The 23,029-nt window shown below is 34.5% G+C and overlaps 4 protein-coding genes across 4 annotated transcripts; all 4 read left to right on the top strand.

The window, feature by feature from the left end:
* Nucleotides 1-8,869: 8,869 nt before the first annotated feature.
* Nucleotides 8,870-13,777, top strand: LOC543872 (P58IPK). The gene is given in 9 exon segments (NM_001247403.2): nucleotides 8,870-9,002; nucleotides 10,248-10,413; nucleotides 10,947-11,148; nucleotides 11,237-11,397; nucleotides 11,521-11,614; nucleotides 12,033-12,245; nucleotides 12,400-12,480; nucleotides 13,117-13,335; nucleotides 13,580-13,777. Coding segments are annotated over 9 exon segments (1,467 nt in total).
* Nucleotides 13,778-14,303: 526 nt separating this feature from the next.
* On the top strand, nucleotides 14,304-16,026 carry LOC101250043 (serine carboxypeptidase-like 50). Its single transcript, XM_004246620.5, has one exon. It carries the CDS (start codon nucleotides 14,488-14,490, stop codon nucleotides 15,889-15,891), a length of 1,404 nt encoding a protein of 467 aa, XP_004246668.2. The 5' UTR covers nucleotides 14,304-14,487; the 3' UTR covers nucleotides 15,892-16,026.
* Nucleotides 16,027-18,587: 2,561 nt separating this feature from the next.
* LOC101249754 (fasciclin-like arabinogalactan protein 12) lies at nucleotides 18,588-19,479 on the top strand. Its single transcript, XM_004246619.5, has one exon. It carries the CDS (start codon nucleotides 18,634-18,636, stop codon nucleotides 19,375-19,377), a length of 744 nt encoding a protein of 247 aa, XP_004246667.1. The 5' UTR covers nucleotides 18,588-18,633; the 3' UTR covers nucleotides 19,378-19,479.
* Nucleotides 19,480-20,454: 975 nt separating this feature from the next.
* Nucleotides 20,455-21,592, top strand: LOC101249482 (fasciclin-like arabinogalactan protein 12). The gene has a single exon (XM_004246618.5). The coding sequence runs from the start codon at nucleotides 20,780-20,782 to the stop codon at nucleotides 21,497-21,499; it is 720 nt and encodes a 239-aa protein (XP_004246666.1). The 5' UTR covers nucleotides 20,455-20,779; the 3' UTR covers nucleotides 21,500-21,592.
* Nucleotides 21,593-23,029: the final 1,437 nt, after the last annotated feature.

A 23,029-nucleotide genomic window follows, 5' to 3' on the forward strand; every position in this document is an offset into this window, starting at 1 on the left:
TTTTCAACAGTGTTGCTATTTAATTGCTGCCCTCTAGGACTAAAGTATTTCTTAGTGGTTAAACTTTGATCCCCTGAAGCCGATTCGTGCGCAACTGCTTTGCCTAGGGTTGCCCAAAATTTTCTTTATTTTGGCACTCCAAATCTCGTGCCACAACGACACCAATTTTATCAACCACAAGGGATTTATTTTCATCCCTCATTTCATCTAATATTTCTCGAGCATCACCTTGATATTTTTCAAGCTCAGAGCTTACTTGTGATGCTTCTTCTTGGGTTCTTGCTGCATTATTTCCCAATAATAGTCGACATTCACTTTCGTTGTGGCATTGGTGCTTACAAAAGTTGCAATAAAACGGCAGATTATCATACACAAACTTCTGAAATTGATCCACACTTTTTCCTGTTTTCTGGTCGACATATTGAATTCTCATTCGATGTGGCAAATTTGCTAGCTAATCAAGTCCTACTTTAACTCTAGCCGTGCTAGGTCTGTACTTATCTTGAGTGGCTTTATCAATCGCTATTGGCTTACCAGCAGCTGAAGGAATTGACAGTAAGGATTGTTTTGCAAAAAGCTCTGGCGGCAAGTTAGGAATGCACTTTTATTTATTTAATTATGTTTTTCGATTCATATCCTAACGTGCGATTTTAGTTCTTTTTTTAATGAATCAAGCATGTGCATTTTTTTTTGAATAATGGGTGCTAGTGAGACTCAGGCATTAGACCTTTGCTTCCTTTTTTACAACGTTGAAATGTGTGACCATCAATAAAAATCGTATGGTGTTCAACTTTTCAGGAAAATGAAGGTGGTGAAGTGCGAGATAGTGAAGTTGATAGGAGGAATTTTCTTTATCAAGAAGTTATTGAAAGGGTATTGCTTCGCGATAACAGATAATTTAATTATGTTTGATTCAACATACTTGAATTTTTCTTTAATGGATGACATCTTTTAGGCCATATCGGAATTAGAAGAGCATGCTCGTGCTGGATTTAGAGCAATACCTCCTCTGTTAAACATTAATTTGCATGTATATGAGGCGACCAATTCAACTTTTTCTGAGCCGAAGGACAAATGTTCCGTATGTTTGGTAAGGGCACCTAAGTTTCGTAGCTCATTCCAGTTTTTCTATACACCCTAAAGTTCGATTGACTAACTTTTTTTTATTTTTCTTTTTGGGATTATGTGTGTTGTAGGAGGAGTTTTGTGACAAAGAAGAACTTGCTCGGATCGACTGTGGACATATGTACCACATTGATTGTCTAAAAAAGTGGAATTTGGTTGTGAACACTTGCCCCATCTGCAGAAGGAGAGTGGCGGTTATTTGCCATTTTACATTGAAAATCCGTGCATACCTTGATCGCTTGGCTGCAGCTAATCAGCTTAGTTCGGGCTCAGTGAACTGATTTTGTTGGCATATTTCTGCATCAAGTTGTTTTGGCAAACCTCAAGAAAGTTTAGTGAAACTTGAAAATTAGGAACCAGAAAAACAACTGTGTTTTTGTTTTTCTGGTTGATAAGTTTAATGCATTTTTCTTGCTTTTTTTTTTCCGAAGCTAAACATAATTAAGTACTTATGTTGCATGTTTTGAATGACTGGTATCTGGCATATTTGTTTCTTTATTGATATTTCTTGCAGATTTTGTCGCTACTTCATTTAGTTCTTGATATAGTTACTTGTCATAATGTCGAGTTTGCTATGTGCACGGGATTGTTTCCCTATCTTTCTAATATGAATAAGCATTATTGTTTATGTATTAACAACATAATACATACACACATGGAAGCAAAATTTTCCGCAACTCTTTTTGGATACCTCTTTATACGGCATTGCTTCATTTTGGATTTAATATAATTGCTTGATTTATTATTTTAATTTTCCGATCTGTGTGCTTTCTATATGAATACATGTTAAGGTCTATGTTTGTAAGTACATGATTATAAGCGTGTAGTATCTAGTAGGCGATGTATTCTCTCATCCCAAAATATTTCAAATGATAATGTCCAAAAAAACCACTTCAGTACTATGAACTAGTAAATAATAATGTCCAAAAACCGCGATAATGGTAACATGAGTCTGAAGGTGCTGCTATTTTCTGTATGTTACAGATTACAAGTGGTTGAGGATGAACAAACTTGATTGCGCTTTGAGCTGCAAACTAAATAATTCCAAAATATATTGTTCTTGTGATGGATTAGTTCTTCTTGTAGTTTATTCTAATTTACTCGAATAGACACATTTTGCTATTTGAACCCCGAAACAAGAGAATCAATAGTACTTCCCCATCCAGACTTTCCACTGTTACATTGTGTACGCGGATTTGGATATAGCTAGTGATGACTATAAGATCCTAGCAATTAGTCATAATATTTCAATTGAAATTCTCGTGCTAAAAAGTGATTCCTGGAGAAGAATATATTGACGTTCACTATATGTTAGATGTTTTAGGGATTATATATGGTATGGATTTTTTGCATTTGTACATGGAGCATTTCAGGATATTATACTATCGTTTTATTTAATATTTCAAATGAGGTGTATGGAGAGATATTGTTTTTCGAGCATATGTTTGATATTGATATACACGCCTGCCTACTGCTTCATGCATGGCTGTGGTGCTTCAGACTTTCAGTATTGGAAGGACTGCTTTGGTTTTTATTGTATATCTAATAATATGTCGGCTTAAGTCGTGGATAATGAAAGACTCTGGTGATTGGTGTCGAGGATTAATCTTGGACTGTATTGATTACGATACAAGATACCAATCTTTTTTTTATTCCACCAAACCGAAATATACGTTTGCAGATGGTGAAGTGCTACTAATCAGCAAACATGTTGGATGAGTTAATTCTGCATTGATGACATCTAGAGAACCATCTGGATTATGTCCCGGAAGTTAAACTGCTAAGGAAAGAATTGCTTATACAGAGAGCTTGATCTCGCCTAAATTAATTACTTAGTATTTGCCATATGGGGAAGGTGCAGGCTGGGGGTCTGGTATTTGCAGCTCATGTAAATTATATTGGTGCCTAAAGCAACAAGAGGGGATCTGGTACTTGCAGACTACCTTTGCCATATTTTTTGTGATAAAATATCATTTTTTACATTGAAAAAGAATATTACTTTTTTGAAATACTCAATCATGACCAAAAGTCCCCTTAATTTTTTTTATTTTTTTTTGGATAGGGTGTTCTAATAACACTTGCGATAAATGATTTCTCTTTTGAAAAAAGAAGAAGAGAGAAGATGCTCGGAGATGGAGTATGATGATTCCAATACAAGAACAAGGGCGACCTTCAAAATTGCAACGACAAATATATGTCAGTTGTTAAGCTACAGTATGAGAGTTAAGGATTTGAGATTGAAGAGGATCATAACTATTTCGAGAACTAGTCCGGATTTATGCCAAGACACTTCACAACTGAAGTCATTCATCTCGTAAGAAAACTAGTGGAGAAGTATAGGGAAAGGAAGATGAACTTATGCATGGTGTTCATCGATCTAAAAAAAATACGACAAAGTTCTAAGGGAGGTTCTTGGAGGCTAGAGGGTATAGGTGATGTAGACTAGCTAGTACATTAAGGACATGTACTATGGAATCAAGACTAGTTAGAATGGTGGAAGGAGACTCAGAGCACTTTTCTATGTCGATGAGGTTGCACTAGGGATTAACCTTTAGCCCGTTTTATTTGCATTTGTGATGGATATATTATTGTGGTAATTAAATTCAAGGTGATGTGTCATAGACCACAAAGGAGTTAATGTTGATTGGAGGTTTGGAGATAAATCTTGGCGTTTACAGGATTTAGGTTGAGAAGGAACCAAAACTAAATACTAAGAATGCAAGTTCTCTTAGGTAACACATGAAGCTGACGTGGAGGTAGGGCTTGATACATAAGTCATCCAAAATAGAGGTAGTTTCAAATATGTTGGGTCTACTATCCAAGAAATGGAGAAATAGATGATGATATTATTCATTGTATTGATGCAGGGTGGATAAAATGAAGGTTTTTGCATTCGGAGTTTTGTACGATAAGAAAGTATCACCTAAACTCAAAGGCGGATTGATAGCAATGGTCCTACTAGTAGGTAGGAGTGTATTGTCTTGTTACCCATACTAGTAATCGTAGTGCTACACTTCGAGTCTCTTATTCTTCGATTTTTGTTGATATTTGTCTTTGTTCCAGTACTTTTCTGCTACTTCCATTATATTTTTTTTCTAGTACGTATTTATCTTGAGTCGTTGGTCTGTCTAAAATGGTTGTTTTACCTCACTACCATACTTTTTATAATACACTAGGTAAGTTCTTGTTGTTGTTTAGATTAAAATAAATTTATCACAACCAAATTTTGAGAAAACAAAAAGTTTCCTCGTAAGACAAAAAATACTTCGTGAGTGAATGGTCAAAACCAAATCTAAAGTATCTCTCGTTTTTTAGTTTCATACCTAAATTATTAGTATACAAGTTCTCTACGTAAACACATCTCAACCATCAATTCTTCATTTTTTTTACCTGAACAATACCTCCTCTGTTAAACATTAATTTGCATAAATGTGACGCGACAAACTCAACTTGTTCTGAGACGAAGAAGGACAATTGCTCCATCTGTTTGGTAAGGGCCACCTTAGTTTCGCAGCTCATTCTAGTATTTTTGTACACCCTAAAGTTCGATTGACCAACTTTTTTTTTCTTTTTTTGGATTATGTGTGTCGTAGGAGGATTTTTGTGACAAAGAAGAACTTGCTCGGATCGATGTGGACATATGTACCACAAGGATTGTCTCAAAAACTGGAACATGATTGTGAACACTTTCCCCATCTGCAGAAGGAGAGTGGCGGTTATTAGGCATTTTACATTGAAAATCCGTGCATACCTTGATCGCTTGGCTGCAGCTAATCAGCTTAGTTCGGGCTCAGGGCATATTTCTGCATCAAGTTGTTTTGGCAAACCTCAAGAAAGTTTAGTGAAACTTGAAAATTAGGAACCAGAAAAACAACTGTGTTTTCGTTTTTCTGGTTGATAAGTTTAATGCATTTTTCTTTTCCGAAGCTAAACATAGTTAAGTACTCATGTTGCATGTTTTGAGTGACTGATATCCGACATATTTGGTTTTTATTGATATTTCTTGCAGATTTTGAATACCTCCTTAATCGTCGCTACTTCATTTAATTTAGTTCTTGATATAGTTATGGTAAGGATTATTTTGCATTTGTTCATGGAGCATTGCAGGATATTATACTATTCGTTTCATTTGATATTTCAAATGAGGTGTAAAGAGATATTGTTGTTCGAGCAAATGTTTGATGTTGATATATTTTACTCCGCCTGCTGCTTCATTTTGCTTTTATTGCATATCTAATAATATGCAGGTTTAAGTTGTGGATAATGAAAGATTATGGTGTCGGGGAATCTTGGACTTAGATGGACTACAATACAAGATACAAATCTTTTTTTATTGGATGTGTTAGTTCTGCATTGATGACATCTAGAGAACCGTTAAGGAAGGAATTGCTTATACAGAAAGCTTAATATCGCCTAAATTAATTACTTTACGAGTGATCATGACAAGTAGAAATTTGCATATGGGGAAGGTGCAGGCTGGGGATCTGGTATTTGCAGCTCATGTAAATTATATTGGTGCTCAGAGCAACAAGAGGATGTAAATTGAAGCCATCAACTTGTAGACTTCTTTGCCATATTTGTTTGTGATAAAAAGTATCATTTTTTACATTGAAAACAAAATTACTTTACTCACAATCATGACCAAAAGTCCCCTTAATTTTTTTTTTGGATAGAGTATTCTAATACACTTATACAATAAATCATTTCTATTTTGAAAAAAAAAAAGAAGAGAGAAGATGCTCGAAGCATGGAGATGGAGTACGATGATTCCAGTACAAGAACAAGGGCGACCTTCAGAAGTGCAACGACAACTGTAGGTCAAGTTGTTAAGCTACACTATGAGAGATTTGCCTTGGTGGTGGATATATTGTTGTGGTAAATTCAAGGTGATGTGTCATGGTGTATATTATTTGCGGGTGAAGTAGTTTTGATTAACGAGACCACTACGGAGTTAATGCTAATTAATTGGAGGTTTGAAGATAAATATACTGTTGAATGCCTTGAATCGGACCCGTTTCTGTCAATTCTGTATTTTGGGCTCAAGCCTGTTAGGGCGTAATTTAGCACTATATATAGACGCTATGACAAACCCTATTCTGTAATTTTGTTCTTGCCTCTCCATAATAAAACTGCTCCCCCTCTTCCCGTGGACGTAGCCAATTTATTGAACCACGTAAATCTGTTGTCTTGTTTTTCGCGTTTATATTTTCTCGTATTATATCAAATTCCGCATAACATATACAATTTAGGTTGAGTAGAATTCCTAAATTAAATACTAAGAATGCAATTTCTCTGAGGTAACATGTGAAGCTGACGTAGAGGTAGGACTTGATACACAAGTCATTCAAAAAAGGTAATCTCAAGTATGTTGGGTTTACTAACCAAGAATTGGAGAAGTCGATGAGGATATTACTCACTGTATTGGTGCAAAGTTTTGTATGATAAGAAAGTATCACTTAAACTCAAAGGCAAATTTTATTCCGTGATGATTAGACTAACTAAGTTGTATGTGGTGGAGGGTGTCTAGTAAAAAACTCCCTATTCACAAGATGAAGGTGGAAGAGATAAGAATGATTTAATGTATATGTGAGTTTACTAAAATAGATAAGATATGTGAGGCAAGATGAAAGTGGCTACCAAGATGCGGGAAGTAAGGTTGAGATGGTTCGGGCATATGACCAAGAGATGCTTACGTATCTTGTGAGAGGTTGGCTATGGATGAATTCAGGAGATGCAAATGTAGATCAACGAAGTATTGGAGAGACATGACACAATTATAGTATATTGAGGATATGACCTTAAAATAGTAAGATGTGGAGACACGAAATACTATAGAAGACTAATTGTTAAGCAAGGGTCGCATCCTTCTGGTAGGTAGGAGTGTATTGTCTTGCTACCTTACTAGTAATCGTAGTGCTACACTTTTATTCTTCGATTTTTGTTGATATTTGTCTTTGTTCTAGTACTTTTCTGCTACTTCCATTTATTTTTTTCTAGTATGCTTTTATCTTGAGTCGTTGGTCTGTCTAAAATAGTTGTTTTACCTCACTCCCGAGGTAGAGGTAAAATTTATCCACAGTCTATTTTTCTTATGCCAAATCATATTAAAAAACACTAGGTATGTTCTTGTTGTTTAGAATAAAATAAATTTAGGGGAAAGGGTCTGATATACCCCTTGATTTTGTCATTTATAGCTGATATATCCTCGTTATAAAAGTGTCTCATATATGCCCTTACCGTTATACAAACGGCTCACATATACCCCTGCCGTTACAAAATGGCTCACATATACCCTTTATTTAACGGAAATTAAAAAATTATTTTTAAATTTATATTTGTTACTTCTAATTTTTTTTAAAAATTATTTAGGGGTATATATGATTCTTTTATCAAAGTTCAAGGTATATTTTAATTTTTTCATACATAAATTATTTTTTGACTTCTTTTATTATAATTATTTGAGTTTCTTATTCTTATTTTGTTTTTTCTTTCATTCCTTAGTTTAAAGAAAAAAAATTTAAACTATTTTTTTGTGTGTATTGTAATTTAATTCCGTATTCGAAGAAAAAATTTGGTCATCTATAATAAGTTTTACAAGAATATTAGTGAAACATAAATAAATTTGATTATCAAACTAATAATTATAAATTAGTCATTAAAACAAAAAAAAGTCAAAAAAAATGTTTGACAAGGATTAAATTTACTCATATGGGATTATATTTTTTAGAAAAAAAAATAAAAATTTAGATTAAAATTATTATTTTTTTCATTTCCGTTAGAGGAAAAGGGTATATGTGGGCCATTTGTTTACAAGTAGGAGTATATATGAGCCACTTTTATAACGAGTGGTATATCAGCTCTAAATGACAAAGTTGAGGGGTATATCAGACCCTTTTCCCATAAATTTATACAATTAAATTTTGAGAAAATAAAGAGTTTACTCTGAAGACAAAAAAATGCTCCGTGAATGAATAGTCAAAACCAAACCTTAAGTATCTCTCATTTTTTTAAATTTCATACGTGAATTATCGGTATACAAGATTTCTATCTAAACCGTCATCAACTATTTATCAAAACACACCTCAATCATTAATTCATCCTTTTTCTTACCTGAACAATAGTAATATTTCAGGTGAAAAAAAAAAGAAGAACAATTAATAATTAGTTAGTGATTGTTCGCAAAAACACGCAGTACTATGTTCTTTTTAACCCTTAGCTCTTGTTAATACTCATACTATATCTATCGAACAATAGTTATTTACTATTGAATAATAGAGACAATATTATTACATTATCTTTGAATATATTAAAGTTAATATTTTAATAAATGTATTAGATATTGGATAATATTTAATAATAAAAATAAAATAAATATAAAAATAAATTGAACATGAACTAGTAGTAAAACTTCTAATTTGTCTTTAAATCATTGCTACTAAAACAAATTAAATTTAATTAATTCTCCTAAAAAAAAAGCACATAACAAAATCCCACGTGTCGATCACTCATTGGATTAATCCATGTCACCCATCTAAGTCAAAGACACGTGGAAGACACTGATAGGCTAGTCTAACGTGTAATGACACAAGAATCCTTACAACCTTTGAACCCTTTTGTCACTTCCAACGCAACAAATAAAACTTCAATTGTCGAACAAAAAAACACAAATCTATATATCTTTCTTGAAAATTATAGATACATATAAATATATTGTATGTATCTATAGGTGAATTTGCAAAGTTGAATGATGGAGCCATTGATGAAGATATGGAGCTTTGATCTTGTGGCATGGAGGGGTTTCTTGTTTTCAGCATTGATACTTAACTTTATATTCGCTTGCCAACTCTTTTTCCTTCAACCCCTTGTATCTGCTTTAGGTAAAGATCAAATTTTTATGACTATTTTTGTTTGATTTTGATTTGGGGTTTTCGATTTTTATGTTAGCTGTAAATTTGGGTTACTCAGATTTGTTTGATTTTTAATAGTGACAGTTGATTTGGGGATTTTTAACAGATTTGAGCTTCGTGGTAAGGGAATTTGTTTACATTGTAGAGGTTTCTGATTTTGAGCAAAATCTTGAATGCATATTGCTGTTGTATATGAGTTGGTGAATCCATTTGTGTCTAATTTCTACTTGGGAAGTGTAAAGATCATAACTTTAATTGTTGAAAGAAATTAGTAGTGAAGAAGAACTTTTTTCGCGATGAATAGGCGTATTGCTAGGCAATATGAGACTGAGGAAGTAGTTTTTGCTGTTCTTTTTGAGGTGGGGTGTCAATTAACCTCAAAGATTTGTATCCTTTATGTTCTTTTTAATGTTGATAATGAGGATGAGACACCAATTTAGGCGACCATTTCAATTTGTTTGTCTAGCATAGAGTTTGTATTAAATTACAGATATGTACCAAAATACTCTTTAATGTTGTAGTCTTAAACCTGTAATGTGGAAAGTTAGAACTAGAGAATTGCCAAAAAAGAAAAAAGACAGTCTCTTTTAAATGGAGTAAAAGGTGGAAAGTAAGGCAAACAAATTGGAATGGAGGGAGTAATAAAAACTTAGACAGAAGGGTCAACTGTGCCAATCTTAGGTCCTGCTGTAGTGAGTGAGAACTATATCTGGAGAACTGATGAAACAGGGTTATTCTCTTTAAATTTGTTGTTGAACGTGTCTTGAGTGAGCAGTTGTTTGCAATGAGGAATGATCTGCGGAATCATGCTCCTGTTAATATCTATAGCTTGATTCAAATTATCACATCTGGAGCTTTACCTAGAAATTTCCGAGAGCCGTAATACTGTTTTTGGATGAGAAAAATTGTTTCTTATTATTTAAGTCGAGCTCCCGCTAGCATCAAGTAATGTAAAGTGCATCTTGACGAAGGACACTGTTAATTGTTTCATAGAAAGGGCGTTCAATGCTGATTTATGATGTGTCTATGCTCCCCTCTCCAATTGTTGCTGTTATGATGAAGGGTTAATCTTCATTTAAGTGATGAAACGCGAGGGTTTTCTTTATTAATGTAGTTAGGAAATACAAACGAAGTATGCTTTATAGTGTTCTCTTGTCTTGTAATTGAAGTGGCACTTATTGTTCTCCTGATACATTTGCTACTCTTGATGTGTAGACGCCAAACCTGGTGATGCTGCTGCATTGTTTGAGAGAGTTACACAAAATGTAAAAGTTAAGAAATACAGTGAGGCACTTAATGATCTAAATTCAGCCATAGAGGCAGACCCAGCACTTTCAGAGGCGTATTGGCACCGTGCATCTCTCCTTCGTCAGTTGTGCAGGTTGAAATCAATTTTCCTTTTGTTTTTCTTGTACCAGCTCTAGTATCATGTATGTCTTGATTCTTAGTGAAGGTCTTCCTGATATAAGCTTTTGTACCTCTTCATTTCATTGGCAACTTGCTTGAGTAATTTACTATCTCAAATACTATTTGCTTCTTTTCTTTTTTTTTGATAAACTGAGGCAAGCTTTCGTGCTCTTCGACTAATTCCATGGGATACCTGGTACCTCCCACTAGGTAGCAGATAACTCTATCACCAAGGCCAGGACAGATGGAAAGAATCACCTAGTGTTTTTTTGTCTCTGCTGGGATTTGGACCTGAGACCTCATGTTTACAACCCACTTCATTGACAAGTACGCCACACCCTTGGGTGTTGTGGGTTATTTACTTTTGCATGGTGCATAAATGCATCTGTTATCCACAAGTCTTGTTTCTGATTAATTAGTATTCAAGCATGTTGGGCCTTGTCTCTACTGGTAAACTCTGATGTGAAAAATTTGTAATTTATCCTAATATTTTTTGGACTAATGTAGATATGAGGAATCGGAAAAAAGCTACAAAAAGTTTCTGGAGATGAAACCAAGAGACTCAGCTGCAGAGAAGGAGCTTTCTCAGATGCACCAAGCTAAGAGTGCTCTTGATTCAGCTACCAACCTGTTGGACACGGATGACATTAAAAAAGCGTTGGAGTATATTGATAAAGTCGTACTAGTTTTCTCTCCAGCATGCTCCAAGGTATTCAATTTTGTACTATTGATGTAACTTCATGTGTAACCATTAAGTGTTACACCTATGATGATGTCTTTTACATGTGAATTTCTAGGCCAAACTCCTTAAGGTGAAGCTATTGCTAGCAGATAAAGATTATTCAGGTGTCATATCCGAGGCAGGATTTATACTTAAAGAGGATGAGGATAATCTGGAGGCTTTACTTCTACGAGGCCGTGCCTACTACTATCTGGCTGATCATGATGTATCCTTACGGTATGCCTTACGAAATCTATCAATTTGGGCCACTATTTCCTGCCTCCCACTACACCAATCCATGAAAAAGGTAGCATAAAGGTGTAAAGAGAGCCTAAAGAAGCCTTTTTGTGCTCTTTGCAGGCACTACCAAAAAGGTCTTCGTTCAGACCCAGAGCACGGGGAATTGAAGAAAGCCTATTTTGGCTTGAAAAACTTACTTAAAAAAACTAAAAGCGTAAGCCTTACTTACTATTTTTCCCTACAGCTTGTTTGGAGGATTGTTACATATCATTTCATAATATATATTATTGTACTCTGTTGTTTTGATGCATACAACATTTTGGATTAAAAGAAAAGGGGTAACGACTCGACCACACCAAATGGGCTGTTGCATATAATGGAAATTAGATTTATCGATACGATACAATAATATTCAAGTAACATTAGACATACAGTGTATTTAAACTATTTCCGCATCTTCTTGATGCCCATTAATGAACAACTTCACAAGAAAAAACGTTGTATTTAAACTAAAATACAATACAATTGGTAGCAACCATCTAAACAAGCTTTAACTACAATCCTTTATCCTGTTGCTATATCTCCAAGATATGTTACAATGTGAGCTTCTCAAACCCCAAACTTTTGTGCAGGCAGACGATAACGTAAGTAAGGGTAAATTTCGTCTTGCTGTGGAGGAGTACAAAGCAGCCCTGGCGTTGGACCCCAACCATTCTGCACATAATGTAAATCTTCATCTTGGTTTGTGCAAAGTCTTGGTAAAGCTTGGAAGGGGGAAGGATGCTATATCAAGCTGTTCAGAAGCCCTTGAACTTGATGGAGAGCTTATCGATGCTCTAGTGCAGGTTCAATCTCTATCTGCTTTCTACTTTTTTCGACCTTCAAATAGTCAATGACATTAGGATGACTGAATTCTATTAGACCAATTGTCTGCTTAGAAATATCTAGTTTACACCATAAAGAATCTTGAATCATTTAGTTGGACATTTTTTTTTACAGAGGGGTGAAGCCAAGCTTCTAACAGAAGATTGGGAGGGAGCTGTTGCAGATTTGAAAGAAGCAGCTGAAAAATCTCCTCAGGTCTGTTGGCAACTTTTTTCTTTGGTTTTATTTGTTTATATTTTTCGCTGTTTAAACCTTTCTTCATGTAGTAATATTGCATCGAAGATGCGAGAAGACATTGGCATGACAACTCAATCATGCCATCACATTGTGCATATATGATATAATGTCCTTTTTTTTGAGGGGGTGGGATGGGTTTGAGTTTTGCATGTAAGAAGGATTAGATTTTGCGAATTTCGTGATAGCCATGACTAGTGGCGGAGCCAGGATTTTTTTACTAAGAATCTATATACCAAAAAGTCGACATATGAAAAGGAAAAGGAAAAAAAAATCAGGATTCAGTCTCCCAAGTTGAAGTGAGGTCCTTCCTTTTGACTCAAACTTGCTTTGCCACTAGGCATGACCAAAAAGTCGACATATGAAAAGGAAAAGGAAAAAAAAATCAGGATTCAGTCTCCCAAGTCGAAGTGAGGTCCTTCCTTTTGACTTAAACCAAGTTTGCGGGGTTTTTGTTCAAGCAATTTGTTGTTGCTTGTCTTTTTTTTTTTGCATAGAAATCCATCTATAATGTGTGCTCGTGCTTGATCGTTTTTGTCAAGGTTATTGTTTTAGCTTTGATCTGGATATCAAATAATCTGAAGTACACTTCTATAGGATAGGAATATTCGTGAAGTGCTGATGAGGGCTGAGAGATCATTAAAATTAAGTAAACGGAAGGATTGGTATAAGATATTGGGAGTGTCAAAGACATCATCTGTATCAGAGATAAAAAAGGCATACAAAAAGCTTGCGCTGCAATGGCACCCTGACAAGAACGTTGACAACAGAGAAGAAGCTGAAGAAAAGTTTCGTGAAATAGCAGCTGCATATGAGGTTTGTTTTTGTTTTTTCTTTTCGATCATTTTTCGTTTGAGCTGTTGAGTTCTTTTTTGGTTTTGCAATCGTCTCAAGTATTTGGCCGCTACAGCAAAATGTTGTAATAGAAAACATAGAGCATAACATAAAAGATCCGTAGCACATAAAACATAGTTGTTATAGTGAAATATTGTATTAGAGGATATGACTGTTAAAGAAAATTCTGACTGTTTTTGTCTGAATGTTACGTATCTCTAAACAGGTTCTCGGGGATGAGGAAAAACGTACACGATATGACCAAGGGGAAGACATTGAAGACATGGGTTCAGGGATGGGTGGTGGAGGATTCAACCCATTCGGTGGAGGATTTGGCGGAGGAGGGCAGCAGTACACATTCCACTTTGAAGGAGGATTTCCAGGTGGAGGCGGGGGAGGGGGATTTGGCGGATTTCATTTTTGACCTCCATGGCGTTCGTTTATACTCCTCTCATGGTTGCTGCATAGCATAAAGTACAGTAGGCTCTTCTTATACTCTGATTCCCAAGAAGTTTTTGCTTTGCAGATACCATTTTTATCTCTTTTTTAGCTTTAGCTTTAAGGAGAATCATTTGGATCAATTAAACAGATCCATTTTGTAACTTTCTAGCTGATGTAGTTACATTCTTAAATAGTGTTATTCTGAAACCAAGTGAAGTGATTCTAAATATCCTGTTATAATTTTAGGATAATGTACTATTATGTGTCAAACTTACAGGTAAGTTTTTTGATAATTTTTAGAACTTTTAGACTGAAAGTCATGTTTCATGTTTTTCCTGAAGTATCAAGTCATGTTTCATTTTCTTCAAACAAAGAAAAAGAGGAGCTGACATGTTTTCAAAAATTATGGTCAAATATATTTTGAAACTTCAATAAACTTCTAAGCTGTCACATTTTAAATAAAGATATGTATTTATTGGACAAGTAAAAGTGCTGTAAACTTCGTAGCAATTAAAAAGAAGATATCTATTTATTGGACAAGTAAAAGTGCTGGAAACTTTATAGCAATATAAAATGTACATAACAAGGACAAAAATAAGTATATATTTGCATACTTATGGACAAGTTGAACAACAATAAATTAGTAAAAAGATTGAATCTTTAGTACCTCTACTTTATCAGTGACAAAGGTCAATGTCCTTTGTTGAAGCTTTTTCATCCATGGAGTCCAAACCAAAAAAGCTTCACCTTTTTCTGCTCATCTTGTTACTCACCAGTCTTTTTACCTCATCAGCATCATCATCAGTAACTCTGCAATCTTTTTTTCCCAAAGAAGCCTTACCAACAAAATCTGGGTACCTAACAGTTAACTCAACAACTGGTTCAGCCATTTTTTACACTTACTATGAAGCCCAGAAACCAAGATTTGATCTTTCTGAAACCCCAATTATCATTTGGCTTCAGGGTGGTCCTGGATGTTCTTCCATGCTTGGGAACTTTTATGAACTTGGCCCTTTTCGTGTTTCGTCTTCTGTGAGGCAAAATGTCGAACACCTTACGCTCAAACCTAATCCTGGTTCATGGAATCGTTTATTTGGGGTACTTTTTCTTGATAATCCTATTGGAACTGGATTTAGTATTGCTTCAAATCCAGACGAGATACCAAGAAACCAACATGATGTTGCTAAACATCTTTTTATTGCTACAAGGAAGTTTGTTGCATTAGATAAGTTGTTCGAAAATCGACCAATTTACCTAACTGGTGAAAGTTATGCTGGAAAATATGTGCCTGGATTTGGGTACTATACACTGAAAAAGAATGAAGGTTTGCCTAAATCGCGACGGTTGAATTTAGCTGGGGTTGCTATTGGAAATGGACTGACGGATCCGGAAGCTCAAGTGGGGACTCATGCTGTAAATGCTTACTATTCTGGATTGATCAATGAGAAGCAAAAGGTACAATTGGAGAAACTTCAAATGGAAGCAATTAGACTTACGAAAAATGGCAATTGGAGCGAGGCAACGAGTGCTAGATCAAGGGTGTTGAATACGTTGAGTAATATGACAGGGCTTGCGACTTTATATGATTTTAGAAAGCTAAAGCCTTATGAAGATGAATTGGTGGCTAAATTTCTTAGCAATGTAGAGATTAAGAGGGCTTTAAATGCAAGAGAATCGATAGTTTACGATATATGCAGTGATGTAGTAGGCAAAGTGTTGCACGAGGACGTGATGAAAAGTGTGAAGTACATGGTGGAGTTCTTGGTTAAGAATACTAAGGTGTTGTTATACCAGGGGCAGTGTGATTTGAGAGATGGAGTGGTGTCAACTGAGGCATGGATGAAGAAGATGAAGTGGGAGGGAATTGGAAAGTTTTTGGAGGCGGAGCGGAATGTTTGGAGAGTGAATGACGAGCTCGCTGGATATGTGCAGAAGTGGGAGAATTTGACTCATGTTGTGGTGATGAATGCAGGGCATCTTGTGCCTACCGACCAGGCAGTGAATTCTCAGGCGATGATCGAAGGTTGGGTATTGGAAAAGGGATTGTTCGCCACAAGGCTCAAGCAAAAGTCAACCAATATGGGTAAATCACTTTGAGTTCTCTGTTGCATGTGCTACTATTCTGTTAGTTGTACTATGACTTCCTAGAAATTTGAGTTTTATGTTTGTTGTATCCTTACACGTCATTTGAAATGTCTTAAATAGAAATAAAAGGTAAAACTTTCTAAGAAATGTTTGGAGTGCATTTCGCTGTCAATAATTTCTCTAGCTCCCTATGTTGGTTCATCATCGATATCTTCTTGTTTTCGGTGAATGAAAAACTAAAATGCTGCATCCTAACAATTCAGATGCACTATAGTTACAGATACTTGTTCCATAGAATAGATGTGATTTTAAGAAAATAGTAAATTGTGGAGGTTTACATCTTTGTGGATTTTGTTGCCAAATAAGGAAATATGTCATTCTTTTTGGGATTGACTATAAAAAAGGTTGTCATATAAAACTGGACAGGGAGATTATTAATCTTAGTTCAACAGCTTTTTAATTAATCAAATTATCTACTTATATATTTCAAAGGGGAATCTTAGAGCAACCATAAAGTTGTCACTGTAGGTTCGAGTCATGTAACCAACTATTGATGCTTGTATTAGGGTAGGTTGCCTTCCTTGGACCTGCATGAAATGTTCGTGCGTGTCTCTACCCTTTATATACTTATATATGTCATAGTATGCATTTATCAGCTGTATCTCAGGACTGTATTCACACACGGATGCATAAACCCGACTCCTAGAATCTATGTGATGAAAAATCTGACCTCTAGATTTTCACCGGAGTCGAAGCAACATAGATATGCGTAAATCACTGATGATGTCTGAGAGATCTTTCAAGTTGAGCCAACAGAAGGGTTGGTACAAGATCTTGGAAGTGTCAAAGACAACATCTGTGGAGAGAGAAGTTCATGTTCTTCTGATATTGTTTCAACTTACTTTCTCATTTCTGTACTAGCTTGTTTGAGATAAAGGTGTATTTCTGTGGTTTAGTTTGTTTTATCCCTGTCTAAACCTTGCTTATGAGAGAAGACGTTGCCATGACAACTCGATCCCATTGTGCATATATGATATTGCTGCAAGGGATGCACAGCAGAAAGTACATATATGATGTTGCAGATTTGAAAGTAACTCCTTGTGCTGTTGCTGCAAGGGATGCACAGCACAATTTAAAGTAGGCGCTCATACTCATTTCCAAGAAGTTTTGTTTGGGGATGCGATTTCTTTCTTTGTTTTATAGTTTTATGTGTCGAGTATCAGTAGATCTGAAGTATAACTGTTGGGATCGATAAACAGGTCCATTTGTAACTGTGTGGTTTGGAGCAGATAATTAATGTACTTACATTACCAAATACTTTCTCATTTGTACACTCACTTGTTTGGGATAAAGGCGTAGTTAGTTGAATGATGTATACCGGTTCACATAATCAATTATGCGCTATATATCTACCTCCAGAAACAGCTAGAGTGAAGTGACAACTTATAAATGTGTGATCTATGCCCGTGCTAACACTTCATCGACCATTTTGTTTCAGTATTGAGAGGACAAGGACTGCATTTTTAAGTTACGGGTAATGAAAGACTATGGTGTCAGGAATCTTTGATACTAATCACTTGCGATTATGTAACAACTTCTCGTTCTAATGAATTTGTTTGGAACCGAGGCATAGTTGGAATGTCTGGAGTGACAAACTTATGAGTATTTCCACCTTTAGCTGCTAAATTTTGGTTGTGCTATCTTGTCATGCATTGATATTGCAAAAATCATAACCAACTAATTGATATATAATCTTTGTTATATTGCATTTACATTATCATTAGTTGTACCAATATATTTTTGATTGTGACCAATGATGTTGCAACTAAATTAGCCATCTATAGTCCCACCATTTGAATCAATTATGATTAGCAATTGAGTACATATTCCAACTAGAAAGATTCACCCTAGCAAAAATCATAATAGAGAAATTAACCAACAATGACTCTTGGTCGAGCGGTAAGTATTTTTCTATCCTAATCATAGACCTCGATCAGATTCGAGTTCTAGATATGAAATTGTTTTTGTTAGGAAGTGTTTTACCTAATATGAAACTTCTCGTGCAAATTCTTATTTAATCGAGTTCCCATTTTTAAAAGTTCTTATGATTCTTTACCTTCCATCATAAGCAAAAAAACAGAAGCTGCTATAACATCATCAATATCTTATCAATCCACTTGCTCACCTTACATGTAACCTTTCACCAAATATCACCTTCATTTTACTTTCATCCCAATACCCCACTACCTTTATTCCATCATTCTCTCTCTTTTTCTTGTTTTGTTTGGATGTTTGTGGTGTCTCGGTCAGTTTGCGTGCATCCACTAAATATTTGTTACCTTCTACCATCACAAGTATTTTTGGGTGACTCTGACTAAATATTTGTTACCTTCTACCTAATTTTTTTCCGTCTCCAGGAAGATTCTCTACAACAAAAACAACTTTTAGCGGTAATAAATAAACACATTAATGTGCTAAAGTCTTTACCGGCATTAGTTAAGTGTCATTAGATCTAATGTCGCTAAAGACTTTAGCGACATTTACAAAGAGTGTTAATTACCGCTAAAAATACATATTTAGCGGCAATTGATCTATTGTCGTTGATTAATTGTCGCTAAAGATCATTTTTTATGTAGTGATTTGAACTTGAGAACCATGCACTTCATTGACTACTAAGTCACGCTCTCATTATATAAGTAGTGCAATCTTCTTTTGCCACAACCAGAGCTATTTCAACTAAAGCTTAAACCAAATATGAAGCACAACTTAGTGTCAACCTTTGTCTTGTTGTTTCTCCAATGCATTGGCATTTTGGCTCAAGGTCCATCTCCATCTCCAACTCCACCACCAGCTCGAGCTACGGCTCCTGCTCCGGGACCACCTGGCCCAACCAACGTAACAAAAATCCTAGAAAAGGCAGGACAATGCTCGACGTTTATCCGTTTGTTGCAGACAACTCAAGAGATCAGCCAAATAACATCATTACTCAACAACTCCAACAGCATCACTATCTTTGTACCACCAGATAATGCATTTTTGAGCATGAAAGAAGGTACTTTGAACTCTTTAAACGATCAACAGAAATCGGAACTGATCAAATTCCATGTTCTCCCTCAATACTTCTCACTTTCACAGTTCCAAACAGCTAGCAACCCGATGCAAACACAAGCCGGTGGGACTAGTAACCGCGAATTCCCTATCAATATAACAACAAATGGAACTTCAGTTAATATAACAACTGGAATTGTCAATGCAAGTATCTCGAATACGATTTACATTGATAGTCAACTAGCTATTTATCAAGTGGACAAAGTACTTCTACCATTGCAATTCTTTGTCCCTCCAGCACCAACACCAGCTCCTTCACCACCTAACCCTAAAAACAATGATGATTCGTCGGATTCTGACTCTGTTTCCTCTGTTTCTTCTGGTGTAATCAACTCGCCTCGCGAACTTCTCTTCTTCTTGGCTGTGTTTTGTTTTGTATATCTGAGCTAATATGTTGAAGTTATGCTATTGTTGTGATTTCATTCAATTGCAGTTTTGGTTTCCGTCATGTAAATTTGGTTTGATACATAAGCAAAAAATATTATCCTAAAATATACAGAAGGTGCATATTTTTAGTTCGTTTAAAAAAGTATGACTCAACGAGGGGGACACGTGTGTGTTAAGCTTCCAACGATGAAAACAAAGGCAAATCTAGTCCTCCATTTTAAGAATTGCGAGGACACGTTTGAATCCTAATATTAACGGATGATAAATTTAGACCATTTCATATAGATCACGGGTAATTTTGACCCTTTTTTCCGCTTGCAAATAGTTCAACTACTACTATGATTAACAAAACACCCTAAACTTAACTTGAAATTTTGACAGTATAAGATGGATATTAGGCATTGTGCGTATCTATCTGTATTTGAATTGCAAAACACATACCAAATAACCAAAAAAGCAATTATCTGATGGATTATTACAAGTTGTTATCTTACATTAATCTCATTAATTGTACCTATAATTTGTTAATTGTGAGTTTGTGACTGTTGAAATTACATCTTAATTAGCCCTCCTGTCCCACCATAACCATAAATAATGATTTTATGATTGCATTTGCATATTTTTCCCCATAGGATCCTTAGTATATGACAAAAATGGCAGCTCGATACATTTAAGTATTCCACGTTCACATAGGATCCGAAGAAGAGTCACAATCAATTAAAGTGAGTTAAGATTGATTCCCATGAGGTGGTGACCTTGCTAGGACTCACCAAAAATGTTCTCGAACTTGTGTTTTATCCTCCTAAAAATGTATTCGTTTCAATTTATCCTGCCTGATTCAAAATATGAGGGTCAAATTAACTAGTTTTTGTGAGTTCAAAACTTAAAATCTCTAAAAAAGATTGAAATAATATCAAAAATATTTGCAAACTACATAACAAGTAAATATTTAAATAGTTATGATAAAAGAAAGAAATCATTTTTTACTCTCCAAACAGTAACTAGGACACATAAAGTAAAACAAACGGATTACTATTTCTGAAGGATCTGACACATTCGATTTTTATACAGTCCGAGCATCATAGCTTATAATCACACAGGAATAACTTTACCGTTGCTCCAACGCTCCCGTCCCACAAAACTCACCTGCATTATTCCCAGCTGTTTTTCCTCCCTTCAGAAGCAAACTAACAGCTGCTCTGAGCTTATCAAAACATATGATGTTCCTTCTCACCTTAAATTATACTCTTTCACCTAACTTTACACTCAATTTTCTTCAAACAAAATACCCCACAGACCTTTTTATTTCATTGTTTTCAAAACAAGAAATCTAACTTCTCAACATATAAATAAACACAATTACACAACTCTTCCTCCACAACATCTAACAAAAAACAAAAAAAAAATGAAACACATTTTCTTGATATTGTTCTTTTTCTTGTTGAAATGCATTGGCATTTTGTCACAAGCTCCAGCTCCGGCTCCAGGTCCACCACCTCCATTAAACGTGACAAAGATACTCGAAAAAGCAGGTCAATGTTCAACGTTCATACGTCTACTACAAAACACACAACAACTCAATGAAATCACCTCACAACTCAACAATTCCAACAATGGAATCACAATGTTTGTGCCAACAGATAATGCATTTTTAAACATGAAAGCAGGCACGTTGAACTCGTTTAACGATCAACAAAAAGCTGAACTTATCCAATTCCATATCCTTCCTACATACTATTCACTCACTCAATTCCAAACTGCTAGCAACCCTTTAAGAACACAAGCTGGAGGAACAACGGATAGAGAGTTCCCGATAAATATAACAACAACTGGAAGTTCAGTTAACATTACAACAGGAATTGTGAATGCAAGTATATCAAATACAATATATACTGATAACCAATTGGCTATATATCAAGTAGACAACGTTCTTCTTCCGTTACAATTCTTTGTTCCTCCAGCACCAGCACCAGCACCAACACCTATAACGCGTAAAAGGAAAGCAGGATCCTCTGACTCTTCATCAAAACAAGATGCTTCCTCTGCTACTTCTCTGCTTCAAGAAATGTACAATGGGATGATTTTCATTTTCTTGTTTTCTACTGCATTTTTTTCGAGTTTATAAGTATGATGATCATGTTAGTATTTGTGTGTATGTATGCTTGTGATTCTTTACCTATATTTCATTGAAAATGAATTTTGAGTGTTTTCAAGAATAGATCTTGGTTATTATAAGTTTGGTATTTGTATTCAAGAGGTATCTATATTTTATCGAGTCTGAAATAAAGATCAAAGATCTTGTACGACCAAATACCAGAAGGGCAAACTATAAGGGGAGTGTATGTTTGTGGCGGAGTTAGGGACACAAAAAGTTTATATGAATTTCATTCGTTAGAAAATTAACATCGTATAGAAGGATATTTTAATTTATTTACTTCTTATATTGCATATTTAAATTTTTTTTATTTGAAATTCTTATAGTAATACTAATGGTGAGACAAAAAGATTCAATCCCTATTGATAATTTTAAGGGAAGAAAAAATTCCAAGTTCAACTCCACTTGTTGTTGTCCACTCTATTTTTTTTTTTGTGAAAAATAGACATGTTACGTATATTTATTATCATGTTTGTAGAATCTTTATTAATTTTTATGAAAAATAGACATGTTACGTATATTTCTTATTATGTTTGTAGAATCTTTTATTAGTTTTTATGAAAAATAGACATGTTACGTATATTTCTTATTATGTTTGTAGAATCTTTTATTATTTTTATGAAAAATAGACATGTTGTGTATATTTCTTATCATGTAGAATCTTTATTAGTTTTTATGAAAATTAGACATGTTGTGTATATTTCTTATCATGTAGAATCTTTATTAGTTTTTATGAAAAATAGACATGTTATGTATATTTCTTATCATGTTTGTAGAATCTTTATTAGTTTTTATGAAAAATAGACATGTTATGTATATTTCTTATTATGTTTGTAGAATCTTTTATTATTTTTATGAATATATATATATTATGTAATTCTTATCATGTTTTTATTGTTTTGTTGTGCAACCTCCACTAAAGAATATTAAAGGAACCATACATATATATAGGCCCCCTTGTTTTTCCTACTTTATATAATTTTTATTTATATCCTTTTCTTATTTTCTTTATATAAGAAAAATATTAACTTCTTTCCCATGTGAGGTATATTCTCAAGTACTGATTAAAATTTGAAAGATACATTTTAATTAAGTTAATTTTCTATTATCTCTTGAATTTTTTTTTTTTATTTTATACGCTTTTTTTTTTACATGGCACGCTCTGTGACTCCACACAATTAAAGCGCGTGGGAGATATTTAAATATCACGTTAGCCCAAAAAATGTAGAAAATGACAAAAAAAAATTAGTTTAGGAATAGTAAGACCTTAGAATAGTTAAAATGTGTATTTGAGATTTCGATCGTAGTATGAAAGGTATTTATGTATTTTCCCTAAAAAATTATATTAATTTAAATGGAACGATATAAACATTGAGAATTTGTATGGTTTAACTTCAAACTTATTTGAAAATTTAGACTTGATAATAGTTAATTCAAACTAACTTCACATCTAAAACCTCAATTTTGGTATTCAAATAAAATTCATAATTATAAGTAAGA

Source organism: Solanum lycopersicum, chromosome 9 (genome assembly GCF_036512215.1).
Source record: "Solanum lycopersicum chromosome 9, SLM_r2.1".
Classification (NCBI taxonomy): domain Eukaryota; kingdom Viridiplantae; phylum Streptophyta; class Magnoliopsida; order Solanales; family Solanaceae; genus Solanum; species Solanum lycopersicum.

Excerpts from the sequence above, each read along its gene's own strand:
- LOC101250043 (XM_004246620.5), top strand. The coding sequence starts at position 14,488 with ATGTCCTTTGTTGAAGCTTTTTCATCCATGGAGTCCAAACCAAAAAAG.
- LOC101249754 (XM_004246619.5), top strand. The coding sequence starts at position 18,634 with ATGAAGCACAACTTAGTGTCAACCTTTGTCTTGTTGTTTCTCCAATGC.
- LOC101249482 (XM_004246618.5), top strand. The coding sequence starts at position 20,780 with ATGAAACACATTTTCTTGATATTGTTCTTTTTCTTGTTGAAATGCATT.